General features: G+C 39.8%; 1 protein-coding gene across 1 annotated transcript in view; it reads right to left on the minus strand.

Moving 5' to 3' along the window:
* IER3IP1 (immediate early response 3 interacting protein 1) overlaps positions 1 to 18,457 on the minus strand; it is a 28,135-nt gene extending 9,678 nt beyond the window's left edge. Inside the window, exon 1 of the mRNA XM_081253461.1 lies at positions 18,266 to 18,457. Coding sequence (XP_081109587.1) covers positions 18,266 to 18,356 — 91 coding nt within the window. The 5' untranslated portion in view covers positions 18,357 to 18,457. The remainder of the gene's footprint in view (positions 1 to 18,265) is intronic.
* Between the last annotated feature and the right edge of the window lie 538 nt (positions 18,458 to 18,995).

An 18,995-nucleotide genomic window follows, 5' to 3' on the forward strand; every position in this document is an offset into this window, starting at 1 on the left:
AGCCCGAGGCCCCTAATCAGCTGCTCCTTTAACCCTGTCCTGTCTGGGTAGGAACAGACGCCCTCAGGCGACCTACACACCAAGGCGGGGCCAAATCCAAATCTGAACCCCAGGAGCTGTGCGAACAAAGAAGAGAAAGGGAAATCTCTCCCAGCAGCCTCAGGAGCAGCAGATTAAAGCTCCACAATCAACTGGACGTACCCTGCATCTCTGGAATACCTGAACAGACAAAGAATCATCCCCAAATTGCGGCAGTGGACTTTGGGAGCAACTGTAGACTTAGGGTTTGCTTTCTGCGTATAATTTGTTTCTGGTATTATGTTTATCTTAGTTTAGTATTTAAACATTATAATCACTGGTAGATTTGTTTACTGATTTGGTTGCTACCTTTTTTTATCTTATATATATATATATTTTTCCATTTTCTCTTTTTATGAGTGGGTGTATGTATGCCTCTTTGTGTGATGTTGTCTGTATAGCTTTGCTTTTGCCATTTGTTTTTGCTTTTTTTTTTTTTTAGTATAGTCTTTAGTGCTTGTTATCATTGGTGGATTTGTTTTTTGTTTTGCTTGCTCTCTTCTTTCTTTCTCTTTCTTTTTTTCTTTTCTATTTTTAATATTTCTTTTCTATTTTAATAACTTTAATTTTTTATTCTTTCTTTCTTTCTTTCTTTCTTTTCTTTTCTCCCTTTTCTTCTGAGCCGTGTGGCTGACAGGGTCTTGGTGTTCTGGTGGGGTGTCAGGCCTGAGCCTCTGAGGTGGGAGAGCCAAGTTCAGGACACTGGTCCACCAGAGACTTCCTGGCCCTACGTAATACCAAACGGCAAACGCTCTCCCACAGATCTCCATCTCAACGCTAAGACCCAGCTCCACTCAGCAACCAGCAAGCTACAGTGCTGGACACCCCATGCCAAACAACTAGCAAGACAGGAACACAACCCCACCCATTAGCAGAAAGGCTGCCTAAAATCATAATAAGTTGACAGACACCCAAAAACAAACCACGGGATGTGGCCCTGCCCACCAGAAAGACAAGATCTGGCCTCATCTACCAGAACACAAGCACCAGTCCCCTCCACCACGAAACCTACACAACCCACTAAACCAACCTTAGCCACTGGGAGCAGACACCAAAAACAATGGGAACTACGAACCTGCAGCCTGCAAAACGGAGACCCCAAACACAGTAAGTTAAGCAAAATGAGAAGACAGAGAAATACACAGCAGATGAAGGAGCAAGGTAAAAACCCACCAGACCAAACAAATGAAGAGGAAATAGGCAGTCTACCTGAAAAAGAATTCAGAGTAATGGTAGAAAAGATGATCCAAAATCTTGAAAACAGAATGGAGAAAATGCAAGAAACATTTAAAAAGGACCGAGAAGAACTAAAGAGCAAACAATGATGAACAACACAATAAATGAACGTAATATTCTCTAGAAGGAATCAATAGCAGAATAACTGAGGCAGAAGAACGGATAAGTGACCTGGAAAACAAAATAGTGGAAATAACTACCGCAGAGCAGAATACAGAAAAAAGAATGAAAAGAACTGAAGACAATCTCAGAGACCTCTGGGACAACATAAACATACCAACATTCGAATTATAGGGGTCCCAGAAAAAAAAGAGAAAAACAAAGGGACTGAGAAAATATTTGAAGAGATTATAGTTGAAAACTTCCCTAATATGGGAAAAGAAATAGTCAATCAAGTCCAGGAGGCAGAGAGAGTCCCATACAAGATAAATCCAATGAGAAACACACCAAGACACATATTAATCAAACTATCAAAAATTAAATACAAAGAAAAAATATTAAAAGCAGCAAGGGAAAAACAACAATTAACATACAAGGGAATCCCCATAAGGTTAACAGCTGATCTTTCAGCAGAAACTCTGCAAGCCAGAAGGGAGTGGCAGGACATATGTAAAGTGATGAAAGGGAAAAATCTACAACCAAGATTACTCTACCCAGTAAGGATCTCATTCAGATCTGATGGAGAAATTAAAACCTGTACAGATAAGCAAAAGCTAAGAGAATTCAGCACCACCAAACCAGCTTTAAAACAAATGCTAAAGGAACTTCTCTAGGTAGGAAACACAAGAGAAGGAAAAGACTTACAAGAACAAACCCAAAACAATTAAGAAAATGGTAATAGGAACATACATATAGATAATTACCTTAAATGTAAATAGATTAAATGCTCCAACCAAAAGACATAGACTGGCTGAATGGATAAAAAACAAGACCCATACATATGCTGTCCACAGGAGACCCACTTCAGACCTAGGGACACATACAGTCTGAAAGTGAGGGGATGGAAAAAGATATTCCATGCAAATGGAAATCAAAAGAAAGCTGGAGTAGCAATTCTCACATCAGACAATATACACTATAAAATAAAGACTATTACAAGAGACAAAGAAGGACACTACATAATGATGAAGGGATCAATCCAAGAAGACATAACTGTAAATATTTATGCACCCAACACAGGAGCACCTCAATACTTAAGGCAAATGCTAACAGCCATAAAAGGGGAAATCGACAGTAACACAATCATAGTAGGGGACTTTAATACCCCACTTTCACCAATGGACAGATCATCCAAAATGAAAATAAATAAGGATACAAGCTTTAAATGATACATTAAACAAGATGGACTTAATGGATATTTATAGGACATTCCATCCAAAAACAGCAGAATACACTTTCTTCTCAAGTGCTCACGGAACATTCTTCAGGATAGATCATATCTTGGGACAGAAATCAAGTCTTGATAAATTTAAGAACATTGAAATCATATCAAGTATCTTTTCCGACCACAACGCCATGAGACTAGATGACAGTTACAGGAAAAAATCTGTAAAAATTACAAACATATGGTGGCTAAACAGTACACTACTAAATAACCAAGAGATCACTGAAGAAATCAAAGAGGAAATCAAAAAATACCTAGAAACAAACGACAATGAAAACACAACAACCCAAAACCTATGGGATGCAGCAAAAGCAGCTCTAAGAGGGAAGTTTATAACAATACAATCCTACTTCAAGAAACAAGAAACATCTCAAATAAACAACCTAACCTTACACCTAAAGCAATTAGAGAAAGAAGAACAAAAAAACTCCAAGGTTAGCAGAAGGAAAGATGTAATAAAGATCAGATCAGAACTAAATGAAAAAGAAATGAAAGAAATGATAGCAAAGATCAATAAAACTAAAAGCTGGTTATTTGAGAAGATAAACAAAACTGATAAACCATTAGCCAGACTCATCAAGCTAAAAAGGGAGAAGACTCAAATCAATAAAATTAGAAATGAAAAAGGAGAAGTAACAACTGACACTTGCAGAAATCCAAAGGATCATGAGAGATTACTACAAGCAACTATATGCCAATAAAATGGACAACCTGGAATAAATGGACAAATTCTTAGCAAAGCACAACCTTCCGAGACGGAACCAGGAAGAAATAGAAGATATGAACAGACCAATCACAAGCACTGAAATTGAAACTGTGATTAAAAATCTTCCAACAAACAAAAGCCCAGGACCAGATGGCTTCACATGCAAATTCTATCAAACATTTAGAGAAGAGCTAACACCTATCCTTCTCAAACTCTTCCAAAATATAGCAGAGGGAGCAAAACTCCCAAACTCATTCTAAGGGCCACCATCACCCTGATATGAAAAGCAGACAAATACATCACAAAAATAGAAAACTACAGGCCAGTATCACTGACGAACATAGATGCAAAAATCCTCAACAGGGCTTCCCTGGTGGCGCAGTGGTTGAGAGTCCACCTGCCGATGCAGGAGACACGGGTTCATGCCCCAGTCCGGGAAGATCCCACATGCCGCGGAGAGGCTGGGCCCGTGAGCCATGGCCGCTGAGTCTGCGCGTCCGGAGCCTGTGCTCCGCAACAGGAGAGGCCACAACAGTGAGAGGCCCGCGTACCGCCAAAAAAAAAAAAAATCCTCAACAAAATACTAGGAAACAGAATCCAACAGCACATTAAAAGGATCATACACTATGATCAAGTGGGGTTTATCCCAGGAATGCAAGGATTCTTCAATATATGCAAATCAATCAATGTGATACACTATATTAACAAATTGAAGGAGAAAAACCATATGATCATCTCAACAGATGCAGAAAAAGCTTTTAACAAAATTCAACACCCATTTATGATAAAAAGTCTCCAGAAAGTAGGCATAGAGGGAACTTACCTCAACATAATAAAGGCCATATATGATAAACCCGTAGCCAACATCGTTCTCAATGGTGAAAAACTGAAATAATTTCCTCTAAGATCAGGAACAAGACAAGATTGCCCACTCTCACCACTATTATTCAACATAGTTTTGGAAGTTTTAGCTATGGTAATCAGAGAAGAAAAAGAAATAAAAGGAATCCAAACTGGAAAAAGAAGAAGTAAAGCTGTCACTGTTTGCAGATGACATGATACTATACATAGAGAATCTTAAAGATGCTACTAGAAAACTACTAGAGCTAATCAATGAATTTGGTGAAGTAGCAGGATACAAAATTAATGCGCAGAAGTCTCTTGCATTCCTATACACTAATGATGAAAAATCAAAAATGAAAGAGAAATTAAGGAAACACTCTCATTTACCATTGCAACAAAAAGAATAAAATACCTGGAATAAACCTACCTTAGGAGAGGAAAGACCTGTATGCAGAAAACTATAAGACACTGATGAAATAAATTAAAGATGGTAACAGATGGAGAGATATACCATGTTCTTGGATTGGAAGAATCAACATTGTGAAAATGACTATACTACCCAAAGCAATCTACAGATTCAATGCAATCCGTATCTAACTACCAATGGCATTTTTCACAGAACTAGAACAAAAAATTTCACAATTTGTATGGAAACACAAAAGATCCCGAATAGCCAAAGCAATCTTGAGAAAGAAAAACGGAACTGGAGGAATCAGGCTCCCGGACTTCAGACTATACTACAAAGCTACAGTAACGAAGACAGTATGGGGCTTCCCTGGTGGCGCAGTGGTTAATAATCTGCCTGCCAATGCAGGGGATATGGGTTCGAGCCCTGGTCCGAGAAGATCTCATATTCTGCGGAGCAACTGAGCCCGTGCACCACAACTACTGAGCCTGCGCCCTAGAGCCCGTGAGCCACAACTACAGAGCCAGCGTGCCACAACTACTGAAGCTCATGCGCCTAGAGCTCGTGCTCTGCAACAAGAGAAGCCACCACAATGAGAAGCCCGCACACCACAACAAAGAGTAGCCCTGCTTGCTAAAACTAGAGAAAGCCCATACGCAGCAATGAAGACTCAACGCAGCCAAAAATAAAATAAATAAACTTATTAAAAAAAATACAGTATGGTACTGGCACAAAAAACAGAACTATAGATCCATGGAACAGGATAGAAAGCCCAGAGATAAACCCATGCACATATGGTCACCTTATCTTTGATAAAGGAGGCAAGAATACACAATGGAGAAATGACAGCCTCTTCAATAAGTGGTGCTGGGAAAACTGGATAGCTACATGTAAAAGAATGAAATTAGAGCATTCCCTCATGCCATACACAAAAATAAACTCAAAATGGATTAAAGACCTAAATGTAAGGCTAGACATTATGAAACTCTTAGAGGAAAACATAGGCAGAACACTGCATGACATAAATCACAGCAAGATCCTTTTTGATCCACCTCCTAGAGAAATGGAAATAAAAACAAAAGTAAACAAATGGGACCTAATGAAACTTAAAAGCTTTTGCACAGCAAAGGAAACCATAAACAAGACGAAAAGACAACCCTCTGAATGGGAGAAAATCTTTGCAAATGAAACAACTGACAAAGGATTAATCTCCAAAATTTACAAGCAGCTCATGCAGCTCAATATCAAAAAAGCAAACAATCCAATCCAAAATTGGGCAGAAGACCTAAATAGATATTTCTCCAAAGAAGATATACAGATTGCCAACAAACACATGAAAGGATACTCAATATCACTAATCATTAGCGAAATGCAAATCAAAACCAAAATGAGGTATCACCTCACACCAGTGAGAATGGCCATCATCAAAAAATCTCCAAACAATAAATGCTGGAGAGGGTGTGGTGAAAAGGCAACCCTCTTGCACTGCTGGTAGGAATGTAAATTGATACAGCCACTATGGAGAACAGTATGGAGGGTCCTCAAAAAACTAAAACTAGAACTACCATACGACCCAGCCATCCCACTACCTGGCATATACCCTGAGAAAACCATAATTCAAAAAGAGTCATGTACCACAATGTTCATTGCAGCTCTATTTACAATAGCCAGGACATGGAAGCAACGTAGGTGTCCACTGACAGATGAATGGATAAAGAAGATGCGGCACATATATACAATGCAATATTACTCAGCCATAAAAAGAAATGTAATTGATTTATTTGTAGTGAGTTGGATGGACCTATAGACTGTCAAATAGAGTGAAGTAAGTCAGAAAGAGAAAAACAAATACTGTATGCTAACACATATATCTGGAATCTAAAAAAAAAAAATTGTTCTGAAGAACCTAGGGGCAAGACAGGAATAAAGACGTATAGAGAATGGAGTTGAGGACACGGGGAGGGGGAAGGATAAGCTGGGATGAAGTGAGAGAGTGACATGGACATACATACACTACCAAATGTAAAACAGATAGCTAGTGGGAAGCAGACACATAGCACAGGGAGATCAGCTCAGTGCTTTGTGTCCACCTAGAGGGGTGGGATAGGGAGGGTGGGAGGGAAACACAAGAGGGAGGAGATATGGGGATGTATGTACATGTATAGCTGATTCACTTTGTTATACAGCAGAAACTAACCCACCATTGTAAAGCAATTATACTCCAATAAAGATGTTAAAAAAATTGTAAGTTATCAGCTAATTTTAGCCTCTCTGTTCTTATGCCACTAGAATGAAAAAGAAAACTGAATTTTGGGTAGAGCGAGTAAAACATCTGTCTAGATATTCCATAGACAAATACAAAGGTCACAAGTAAAAGCGCAGCAAGGAATTATCTCTTACTATAACAAATAGTTTTCTCTCCAACTGCTGGTTAGAGTGTCAGTTGTTTTTCTAAGGAACCTAGCCAAAGCTTTAAAGAGCTTTGCTTTTTTTTTTTTTTTTTAAGGAGAAAGAGTGAACTCTGCAGCTTTCTTTTCCATAGCTAGAGGGCCTAGCAGAAAACAACTGATAAAACCGCCCAGCAGTCGCTGCTCCCAAATTTCAGGAATGAACTTAAATGGAAAACACCACATATACATACATCCTTCGACTGCCCAGACTTCAAAAAGTCACACACAAAACGTTAATCCATTCAGATTCAGTCAGCAACCCTCAGCTAGATATTATTTTGAAGAAAAAGTTTTAGCTACAGTTTTGAGGACTGGCTGACCCTGGCAAACCTCAGCCTCTTTGAGGTCAGTTTCCATTTCTGTAAAAGAAAATGAATGTGCTTTACTTTGTCAGTGTCACCAAATTTACATGTGAATCAAATGCTATCATAAATGTGAAAGTACCTAATAAACTACACAAATAACTCTGTTAATGTAAGTTTTAAAAAATTACCTTGATCAAAAAGATCACTGCTGAAGTGAATGATCTAGTACACTTAGACCAATCTCTCTCAGACCAATCCAACACAGTAATTTCCATTTATTCCCTGATGAAAGTAAACAAATGTTTTTCAGGAGTATATATTTAAATAGAAACTTACATATCCAGATGGTTTCTTCAATGTTTTATAAACTGCCATGCTCATACTATGTCTATCATACGCAAGGCCTGTGGAATGCCTTGTTCATTTCTCTGTACATTTATGCAAACCTGATTTACTGTTTAAGGTCTAGCTCCTTTAGGAATTCTCTTTCTGTTACTTAGGCTCACACAGCTCTCACTATTCTAAAGCTTAATATTACAGTGGTCTGGAGCAGTCATTCAAACCTGAGTCAAATAACAACTTGTAATATTTTAATTGTTTGCTATGGACTGATTTGTGTTCCCACCAAACTCACATGTTGAAGCCCTAACCCTCAAAGAGACTGTATCTGGAGATAGGATCTTTAGGAGATAATTAAAATTAAAGGGAATCTTAAGGGTAGGGCTGTAATCTGATAGGGCTGTGGCCTCACAAAAAGAGGAAGAGAGAGATCTTGACTCTGCCCAGCCATGTGAGGACACAGTGAGAAGGTGGCCATCTGCAAGCCAGGAAGAGAGTCTTCACCAGAATTCAAACATGCTGGCACCCTAATCTCAGATTTCCAGCTTCCAGAACTGTGAGAAAATAAATTTCTGTTGTTTAAGCCACCCAGTCTATGATACTTTGTTATGATAGCCAGAGCTAATACAGTTTCATGTGTGAAATGTTTCTTCTGTATTTACTCATAACTGCTACTGAAACTGAATTTCCCTAAAACCAAGTTCCTCTGCTGAGTTTATGATTAACATCTCTAACAAACTTATGGTTAGCAGGGGGGAAAGCGGGGGAGGGGGAGGGATAAATTGGGAGATTGGTATTGACATATACACACTACTATATATAACACAGATAACTAATAATGACCTACTGTATAGCACAGGGAACTCTATTCAATACTCTGTAATGGCCTATATGGGAAAAGAATCTTAAACAGAGTGGATATATGTATATGTAAAACTGATTCACTTTGGTGTACACCTGAAACTAACACAGCATTGGAAATCAAGTATACGCTAATAAAAATTTTTTTTTTTAAATCTCTAACCAAAATGTTATTCCTTTCCTTGTCCAACACTTGTTCCCCTCAAGGTTGAGGAGTATCAAAGAAAAGGTGGGACTGAAACCAAGCAGGACCCTGTGGGGCCCTCCTGGGTACACAAGCCTTTCTGTGTTCCCCGTTTCTTGTTTGGAGGAAGAAGTCTTTCAGCCTCCTAGATCTTCCCTGAGTTCCCATGGGCAGATTCGAACAGTTGCTAATTAGGGGAGTGAGGGAATGCAGAAACAAAAGAAAGGCAGTCAAGAAATGGTAGTGCAGTGATAGGGCAGGGTCCTGGTTCCTCCTCAAGAAATATACATAACAATCTAACACAGATCTCTGAGTTCTTCTACAGGAACTAAGGCCCCACCCAGGCGGAGGATGGTAACTTCAGGCTAAGCATAAGCACATGGACCCCAGACTGGCTGGGACCAGAAGGCTGACTGGAACACCACCCCGTTACCTCACCACCAACCAGTCAGAGGAAGGTCACATACCCTGCAGCCCTCCCTCCAAATTTTGCCTATAAAAACTCTTCCCCAAAATCCACTGGGGAGTTTAGGCTTTCTGAGCATGATCCACCTGATCTCCTTGCTTGGCCATTGCAATAAACCTTTCTCTGCTCCAAACTCCGACTTTTCGGTTTGTTTGACCTCACTGTGTGTCAGGCACACAAACCTGGACATAATAAATATATGTCAAATTGATACTGGGCATCACAAACGAAACCTAGTAAGAACAATTTTGGCAGGTATTAAAATCCATTAGGTAGGGGCTTCCCTGGTGGCACAGTGGTTAAGAATCTGCCTGCCAATGCAGGGGACATGAGTTCGAGCCCTGGTCTGGGAAGATCCCACATGCCGCGGAGCAACTAAGCCCGTGCGCCACAACTACTGAGCCTGTGCTCTAGAGCCCCCAAGCCACAACTACTGAAGCCCGTACCACGCCTAGAGCCCATGCTCTGCAACAAGAGAAGCCACCGCAATGAGAAGCCCATACACCGCAATGAAGAGTAGCCCCCGCTCACCGCAACTAGAGAAAGCCCATGCACAGCAACGAAGACCCAACGAAGCCAAAAATAAATAAATAAATAGATAAATAAATAGATAAATCCACTATGTGATTTTTTTTGGTACATAAAGGAAATTAGCATCATTGTGGAGCACTAAAAGAAACAACACGTTCTCTGCACTATTGCCAAAATACTGGCTAACCTATGCGTATAACTATAATAGCTCTCAGGTCAGGAATCACAAGAATATGACAATGGAAACATAAAGTTACCTAGAAAACATTCATTGACTGATGGAATGAATTGTAAAGATGAAAGGACCCTTGTTGTCAGTCTACTGGAGGAGACAGAAAAGAAACTGCACTGGTATATTACCCACAAAAATGGGTCAGAGATGGTTTCTGGGAAAGGCAAATGCCAGAAGTAGGCCTTAAAGGATAGGCTGAAGAGTTAGCCAGTCAAAGAAATGAAGTAAATCAAGGTCATCACAGGCAGAGAAAATAATTTGAGTAAAGGCTCAGCAGTGAAGAAGAGTATCATGGTAAAAAAGGTACACGGTAAATATTAGGGAAAGGTAAAAGAGGGGAAGGACAGAGAGGAAGGGAAACATTATGGTGGGTTTATAAGTCACACAAGGGAGTATGAATTTTACGTTGAAGGCTAGGGATATTGAAGAACTCAGAATTTCAAACACTGAGGAACACGCTCAGCTTCCCATAGAAGGGAGAACAAAGAGAAGCAAAAATGGATGGAGTGTGACCAGTGAGGAGGTTACTATGAAAATCTAGGTAAGAAGAGTTAAGAGCTTATATAAAAATTATTTAACACTTAAAATATTTTTAAATTCTGTCTTAAAACTATTCAGATATTTTAGAGCAATGGCTTATCCACTTAGTCAAGGCAATGTCGTGTTTTCCCTTAGTTCTGGAACCATATTCAAAACACATGCTCAAACAAAATATTTCTGTAGTATTTCTGGATAAAAGAGGAAATGTGGAAAGCAAAGTTCTGGAGGGCAAAGTACTAACAATTCTAGGCCATTCCAATAGTTTGTGGTAGTGGTTGTCATCTAGGAGCACAAATCTCAATCATCTGTAGAAATTCTGGAAAAGACACATTGCTCAACTTCACTTCTGGGAAATTTGAACGCAGGTCTGGAGTAAGGTCTGGGCAGTGTATTCTCTTTCGAAGTTGTTTTGGCTATTCTGGATACTTCGAATTTCCTTTAGAACCCAACTTTTCAGTTTCTGCCAAAAGAAAGCCAACTGGGATATGGATTTGGATAGACATTGCATTAACTCTGTAAATCAGTAATATTAAGTATTGTTATCCTAACAATATTTAGTCTTCCAATCCATGGAGTGTTTTTACACCCATTAATTATCTTTAAAAATCTTTATTCTTCTTTAATGTCACTCAACAATGCCTTGTAGTTTTCATAGTATAAGACTTACACTTATTCTGTTAAATTTATTCCTAAGTATTTTGTTCTCTTTGATGATATTGTAAATGATGTTTCTTTAATTTCATTTTTGATTGTTCATTGTTCATATACAGGAAAACAACTGTTTGTTGTTTCTGATCTTGTATCTTGCAACCTTACTAAACTCATTTCTTAGTTCTAATAGTTTTTTAGTGATTCCTTAGGACTTTCTATATACAAGATTATGTCATCTGCAAACAAGAGATTTACTTTTTCAACCTCACAATCTGGATGTTTTTTATTTCTTTTTCTTGTCTAATTGCCACGGACAGAATCTCCAGAACAATGTTAAAAAGGAGTGGCAAGATCCTTTTCTTATTCCTACCTGGGGAAAACACTTAGTCTTTCATTATGAAGTCTGTTAACTGGGGGATTTTCAAAGATGTTCTTTATCAGATTGAGGAAGTTCCTTCCTATTCCTAGTTTGTTGAACATTTTATCACGAAAGGGTATTAGGTTTTGTCAGATGTTTTTCTGCATCTATTATATCATGTGATTTTTATTTATTTTATTAATATGATGAATTACATTAACTGATTTTAAAATGTTAAACCAACCCTGCACTCCCAGGGTAAATCCCACTTGGTTTAGTTTGCCAGTATTCTGTAGAGAATTTTTGTGTCTATATTCAGCAGATACTGGCCTGGAGTTTCTTTTCTTGTGCTGTGTCTGGTTTTCATATCAGGTTAATACTGGCCTCACTGCATGAGTTGGGATGTCTTCTCTCCTCTCTATTTCGGTGTTAAGTCTTCTTTAAATGTTTGGTAAAATCCAGCAATGAAGCCTTGGGTTTTTCTTTGTTCAAAGTCTTTAAGTTACTAACTCAATCTCTTTACTTGTTACAGGTCTAATCAGATTTCCTAGTACTTAAGTCAGTTCAATAGTTAGTAGTCTATCTAGGAATTTGTCCATTTCATCTAAGTCATCTAATTTGTTGGCATACGGTTGTTCACATCATTCCCTTATAATCCTTTTCATTCTCTAAGATAGTGATGTCACCTTTCATTCCTGATTTTAGTAATTTGAGTCTTCTTTCCTTTTTTCTTGGTCTAGCTAAATGTTTGCTGATTTTGCTGATCTTCTGAAAGAACTAGCTTTTAGTTTTGTTAATTCTATTATTTTTCTACTCTGTATTCCATTAATTTTCACTGTAATCTTTATCATTTCCTTTGTGTGTGTGTGTGTGTGTGTGTTGGAGAGAGGGAAGAGCTGGTTGTGGCCCAAATACCAGAGATTCTCACTGCTCTTACTGAGCTTTAATAGATTTTCTTGGGGGCAAAAAAAAAAGTTTCTTCATTTGTTGTACACTCCTATGACAATTCCCAGAGACTTCAAATGTTCATTTTTAAAATAATTTTCACTAGTTATAGTTGTTTTATTGGAAAGAGGGTCCAGTGGAGGTTCTCACACTACCATTGTGGAGGTGCTTTCCATTAATAATTGCATTTCCAAATAATTCGATTAAAACTGGGCCGAGGACTTGATTAGGTATTTTTCCAAAGAAGAAATAAAAATGGCCAACAAGTACACGAAAAGGTGCTCAACATCACTATTCATCAGAAATATGTAAATTAAAGCCACAATGAAATATCATGTCATACTTGTTAGAATGACTATTACCAAATAGACAAGAGACAATAAATGCTGGCAAGGATGTGAAAAAAGGGAAACTTTGTGCACTGTTGATAGGAATGTAAATTAGTACAGCCACTATGGAAAGCAGTATGGAGGTCCCTCAAAAATTTTAAAATATAATAGAACTGCTATATGATCCAGCAATCCCATTTCTGCGTATTTTTCCAAAACAGATGAAGTCATTATCTCAAGGAGATATTTGCACTCCCATGTTCACTGCAGCACTATTCACAATATCCAAGACATGGAAACAATCTAAGTGTCCAGTGACAGATGAATGGATAAAGAAAATGTGGTGTACATATATAATGAAATATTATTCAGCCATAAACAAGGAAAACGCGCCATATGTGACAACACAGATCGACCTTGAGGACATTATGCTAAGTGAAATAACTCAGAGGAAGACAAGTACTGTATTATCTCACTTATATGTGGGATCTAAAACCATCAAACTCATAGAGAGAGTAGTATGGTAGTTGCCAGGAGTGAAGTGGTAGGGGAAATGGGGAGATGTTGGTCAAAAGGCACTAATTTTCAGTTATTAGATGAATAAGCTCTGGAGATCTACTGGACAGCATGGTGATCCAACACTGTTTACTTGAAAGTTGCTCTGAGAGTAAATCTTAAATGTTCTCCAAACAGCAACATTAAAACAACAAAATGATAATTATGTGAGGTGAAGGATATGCTAACCAGCCTTACTGTGGTGAGCATTTTGCAATATATACGTGTATCAAATCATCACATGTACATCTTAAACTTAGACAATGTTATTTGTCAATGAGATCTCAAAGCTGGGGGAAAAAAGAATGATGTCTCACATTTATAAACGGTTATATAGATACCCGCTTAACAGCCTCAGTTCTGCCTCCTGGCCTGCAAAAGCCTACTATTTTTAATAGGGCCCTTTCAGAAACAGTTTGTTTCCTTCTAGCTTTGTTTTACCTTCCTCATTTCGATCTACAATGCTCTTGCAATTGGCTTAGGTGTTTAGCCTGAGGCAGAGGGTCAAGATTCACTTATTTCTTTTTGAATATCCAGTTACCTAGAATCATTTATTGAAGGACCATCCTTTCTATCACGCTCTACTGTTAACTTCATCATAAGTTAAGTGTCCATATAAATATGTGTCTGTGTTTGGATTCTCCACTCTGCTGCTCCATTGTTCTACTGTCCAACAACCTTTTAGTAAATTTCTTTCTGTTTGATCAGGCAGAGTCAGCTTCTATTGCTTGCAACCAAGAACCCCGACAGGAGTGAGTAATCTCCGGACTCAATCCTTGAACCTCTTCTCCCTCTGAGAAACAGCCTTCATTCCAATGGTTTCAAATTACCAGCCAACACCAAAAATCCCCACGTGTAAATCCTTCCCAGACCTCCTCCCTTCTGGGCACCAGACCTGTATATGCAAATGCCTACATGATATCTCTACTTTGAAGTCTTAAAGGTACCTAAAAATAGGCTAATTCCTATTCCTATTCTAGGACTTAGCTTTAAATGCTATTTCCTTAGGAACTGATGCTGTTCTGATTCAACCAGGAGGTTATATTCCCATGGTTCTCACCCAGTTCTCTTCCTTCAAAGCATTTATCCTAGACTCAACTATTTGTATAATTATTTATCTGTTCTACCATTAGACTCTAAGATATGCGAACAAAGATACTGTGTTATGCTCACTGCTACATCTTTTCCACCTAGCTCACGGTGACTGGCCTATTTGTCATAAGGAATGAAGAAAAACTTCCTGCCACCAAATCTGGGAACCTCCTCTTTCTCCAGCTAATCACTTCCTCCTTTTTCAATGAAGAAAGTATCCCACCTCCCACTTAATGCCATCTCCTCCATCTGTGCCTTAGGACCCATCCCTATCCACCTTCTCAGAATCCTTGAGTTATCAATTACCTAATTTCTCTCCAGTACCTTTTATATTTCTCTCATTACTAGATCTTTTCCCCTAGCAACTCCTTTTCTAACCTTTAACTATGAAAGTTTTAAAACATACCTATCACTCACATTTAATAATTATTGATTTTTTGCCTATGTGCTTCCTTTTTTTCTGCTTGATTATTATTATTATTATTATTATTATTATTATTTTTGCGGTACTGGGCCTCTCACTGTTGTGGCCTCTCCCGTTGCAGAGCACAGGCTCCGGACGTGCGGGCTCAGCAGCCATGGCTCACGGGCCTAGCCGCTCCGCGGCATGTGGGATCTTCCTGGACCGGGGCACGAACCCGTGTCCCCTGCATCGGCTGGCGGACTCTCAACCACTGAGCCACCAGGGAAGCCCATCTGCTTGATTACTTTAAAAATAAATTACTGGTACTGAAATATTTCAGTATGATTTTTATCACACTAACAAGATGTACAGTGATTCCTTAATATCATCTAGTATCTACTCCATACTCAAATTCCTTCAAATGTTACCAAAATGTTTTTTACAGTTGATATGTTTGAACTAGAATTCAATCAAGGTCCACATGCTGCATATGAATATCTCTCTCTCTTTTTGTCTTTTTTATATTTTGTATATTTGCCTCAGTGGTCACTTCCTCCCCACTTATTTCATGGCACTGACTTATTGAAGAGACCTGACTAGTTCTCATTGTCGCTGCTGAGACCTAAAGAACAAAACAATCATAAAACATATCTCTGCATCCCCTTCTGGCTACCATTTCATTTCCTCCAACTCAGTGATACATTTGGATAATTTGTGCTGTCTCCATTCTATGACTTTCCACTTGCTCCTCCCCATTCCAATGTGGATTTTACCCACTGTTGTAACTGCTATTACAGAATCACCAATGACCTCTACTACCCTGAATCCTCGGGACACTTTTCAGTCCTTATCTTGCTTGGCTTCTCAGAACATTCCACTGTTGTATTCTCTCTCCTGCTTCAAACACTCCTTGGCCTCTGTGAAATCCCAGTCTAGATTTCCCCATCTCTTTGTTTTGCTCACTCATCAATTTCTCCTGTCAGCTCTTCTATCATTACCTGAACATTAAATACCGGAAGAGATTTTAGGACTGTCCTGGTCAACAATTCTGCTTTGTACTCTATTCCTTCCCTGAACAATTTCATCTCTTCATATCGCTTATTTATCATCTGTGGTTGACAAACTCAAATCTCAGTCTCCACTCTGGCTCTTGCTTCTGGTCTATGGACTTAAGTCCAACTGACTATTCCATATCTCCACTTGTGTACCTCACAGAAATCTCAATCTCAGCATGTGTGAAACTTTTTTCTTTATCTCTCCACCTTGTGACCTGCACCACCCCCCACAATTTTCCACCAGTGCCAACTCAGTAAAGCTACTACCCTTCACTCAGTTGCTTAAACCAGAAAACCAAGAGAGATCTTTGACTTTTTCCTCTCTCCTCATTCCCAATGTCCAAACAGTAAATTCTATCTTTTCTACATTTAAAATATCTTCTGATTTGTACTAGTTTCCTAGGGCTATTATATCAAAGTGCCACAAACTATGTGGCTTAACACAATGGAAGTTTATTTTTTCACAGTTCTGGAGGCCAGAAGTCCAAAACCAAGGTGTTGGCAGAGTTGGTTCCTTTGCGGGGCTCTTGGGATAATGTCGTCTATGCCTCTCTCCTAGCTTCTGGTAGTTACTGGCAATCCTTGCCACTCTCTGGATTGCAGATGCACCACTCGTCTCTGCCTCTGTTGTCACATGGCCTTCTTCCCCCTGTGTCTGTGTGTCTCTGTATCTCTCTCTCCCCATAGGGACACCTCATTGGACTTAGGGTCCATCCTTTTCCAGCGTGACCTCATCTTAACTTAATTTCACCTGCAAAGACGTTATTTCCAAAAAAGGAAACAAGGGTTAGGACTTTAATATCTCTTTTAGGGGCATACAATTCAACCCACAATGGGATTCCTTCTACTTTTCTGGATAGCATAGTGGTGAAGAGATGAACGTGAGTCAGCCTGCCTGAACTGAACCCTAACTCTGCTGCTCTCTAGCTGTGTGATCTTAGGAAAGCTACCAACTCTTTTGTGTTTCTGGTCCCCATCTGTAAAGCAGGAATGAAAACAGTATTTGTCTCACAGGGTTGTTGTGAGGGCTACACAAGTTAATATGTAGAAAGCACTAGATACAGATCCTGGCACATGGTAAGTGTTAAGTGTTAGGTATCATTATTGTTATTATACCCATTCAACTTATATTATACCCACCATCTCTACTTGCCCTATTTGGAATGGTGCTTTCCACATCCACTCTTCTACACTTCTGATCTGTTCTCCACACAGTAACCAGCAAATAACACAAATCAAGTCATGTCACTGCCCTGCTTACGACCTTTCCACACCAATTTTCACACCAGCTCTTACTCATCACCTCCCGACCCTTCACCTAGTTAATGTTTACTGACTTATCTGATTTCGGGTTAGACACACTTCCTCCAAACTTTCAAAGAGTCACAAGTTAGTATCTCCCAGCACTTCTCCTTTGTAACATTCTGCATACTTGTTATTGGTACTTGTTCAGTTTTTATTTAGATTAACTTTCATTAGGAGGGCAGGGCAACTGTTTTAACCTCAGTTTCGCATGGCACATAATTTGTGCTCAATAAATCTCTCCTGAAGGAAAAAATGAAACCAATAAATCTTGCTCAGGGGTTTGAGTTTCAGTGATCTACACAGACATATTTGGTACGCTGTGACAAATGATGCACATCACGCAGTATACTGCCTTAATTGTGCCTCATGCAGAAAAAAGCAGTCTGCCCAGGTGGCGTGGAGGTCGCTGGATTGTGAGATCCCGGTAGGCATAACTTCTGTCTTCTCTGTATTCTCAGATTCTAGCCTGGCACATCCTAGGCACCCAATAAACTGTGCTGAATAAACTTTTCTTGGAACATGGATGACTGTATGTCGTGATAACCCCAACACGTCCCCTTCCTCTTATCCCCAAAGCCCAGGAACCCCTATGGCCTTCCATCAGTTCATTCTTCTGATTACCTACGCTCCAAAAGGAGCCACGCCCCTCCCTCTTTCACTGAAAACTCACACCCCAGGTTTTTGACAATTAAAAGCGGTCACAGAGAAGGGTACTAAATTCCTAACCTAAACTGGACGCAGGCAAGGGCGTTCCCTGGCTCATCCCTGCCTCCCCCCATCCCGACACGCAGAGTCCGACACACAGTGGACGTCTGTTGAACAATCTTCACCCCACTGAACAATCTTCACTCCACTGGTGAGACGAAAGTGGCTCGGCTTCCCCACCCAAGGAAGGGCCCCAAGAGGCGAGCCCTCGGCCGCCCGTCTGTCCCGGCCCAAATGGTCCACTCACGCGGCCCGACTCGGGTCCGCGTCCCCGGAGCTCGCTGCCGCCCCCGCGGCCCCACTCACTGTTCTTGAGGAATCGCTCCTCGTGCAGCACGGCTATGGCATTGACGCAGAGCAGGGCCGCCTGCAGCAGCGAGTACAGCGTAAAGGCCATGGCCACCCGCCCCGAGGCCCAGCTGATCCTCTTCCCTCCGCGACAGGGAACGTGGCGCCGCCACGGCCGGCGCTTCTTACGGCAGCCGACGAGGCCCAAAACGCGTTCTGAGAAGCTCCGCTCCCATCTGGCTAAGACCCGCCCCACGCTTACGTCAGCAAGGCCTGTAGAGCTGCGCTGTCCAATGCAGCAGCCAGAAGTACTGAACCCTTGAATTGTGGCTGGCCCGAACTGAGGTGTTGTAAATGTAAAATACATAGGACGAAAACAAGAACGTAAAATCTCCCAATAATTTAAAAATGTTGATTACAAGTTGAAATATTTTGAATATATTAGGTAAATAAAATAATTACTAACATTAATTTTTACTGTTTATTTCTATATACTTTTTTAAAACTGTGGCTATGAGGTTATTGATAATAGCATGTGAGTCTTGTCCAATACTTCTATTGGACAGCGCTTCATTAGATGCTCCTAAGAGCTGTATGAGATGTTAATAAGTAATTCCTATTTTACAGATGGAAAAAAGGAAGGCTTTGGCAAATAAAGTTTTTTTAAAAATTAAACTAAAATAACATGTATTGGGCTGTACCCCACAGGCCTGTAAGGCTGTAGTTGCCCAGGTTCAAGACCAAAGGA

This window comes from Mesoplodon bidens, assembly GCF_964165515.1.
Source record: "Mesoplodon bidens genome assembly, chromosome: 13".
Lineage (NCBI taxonomy): Eukaryota > Metazoa > Chordata > Mammalia > Artiodactyla > Ziphiidae > Mesoplodon > Mesoplodon bidens.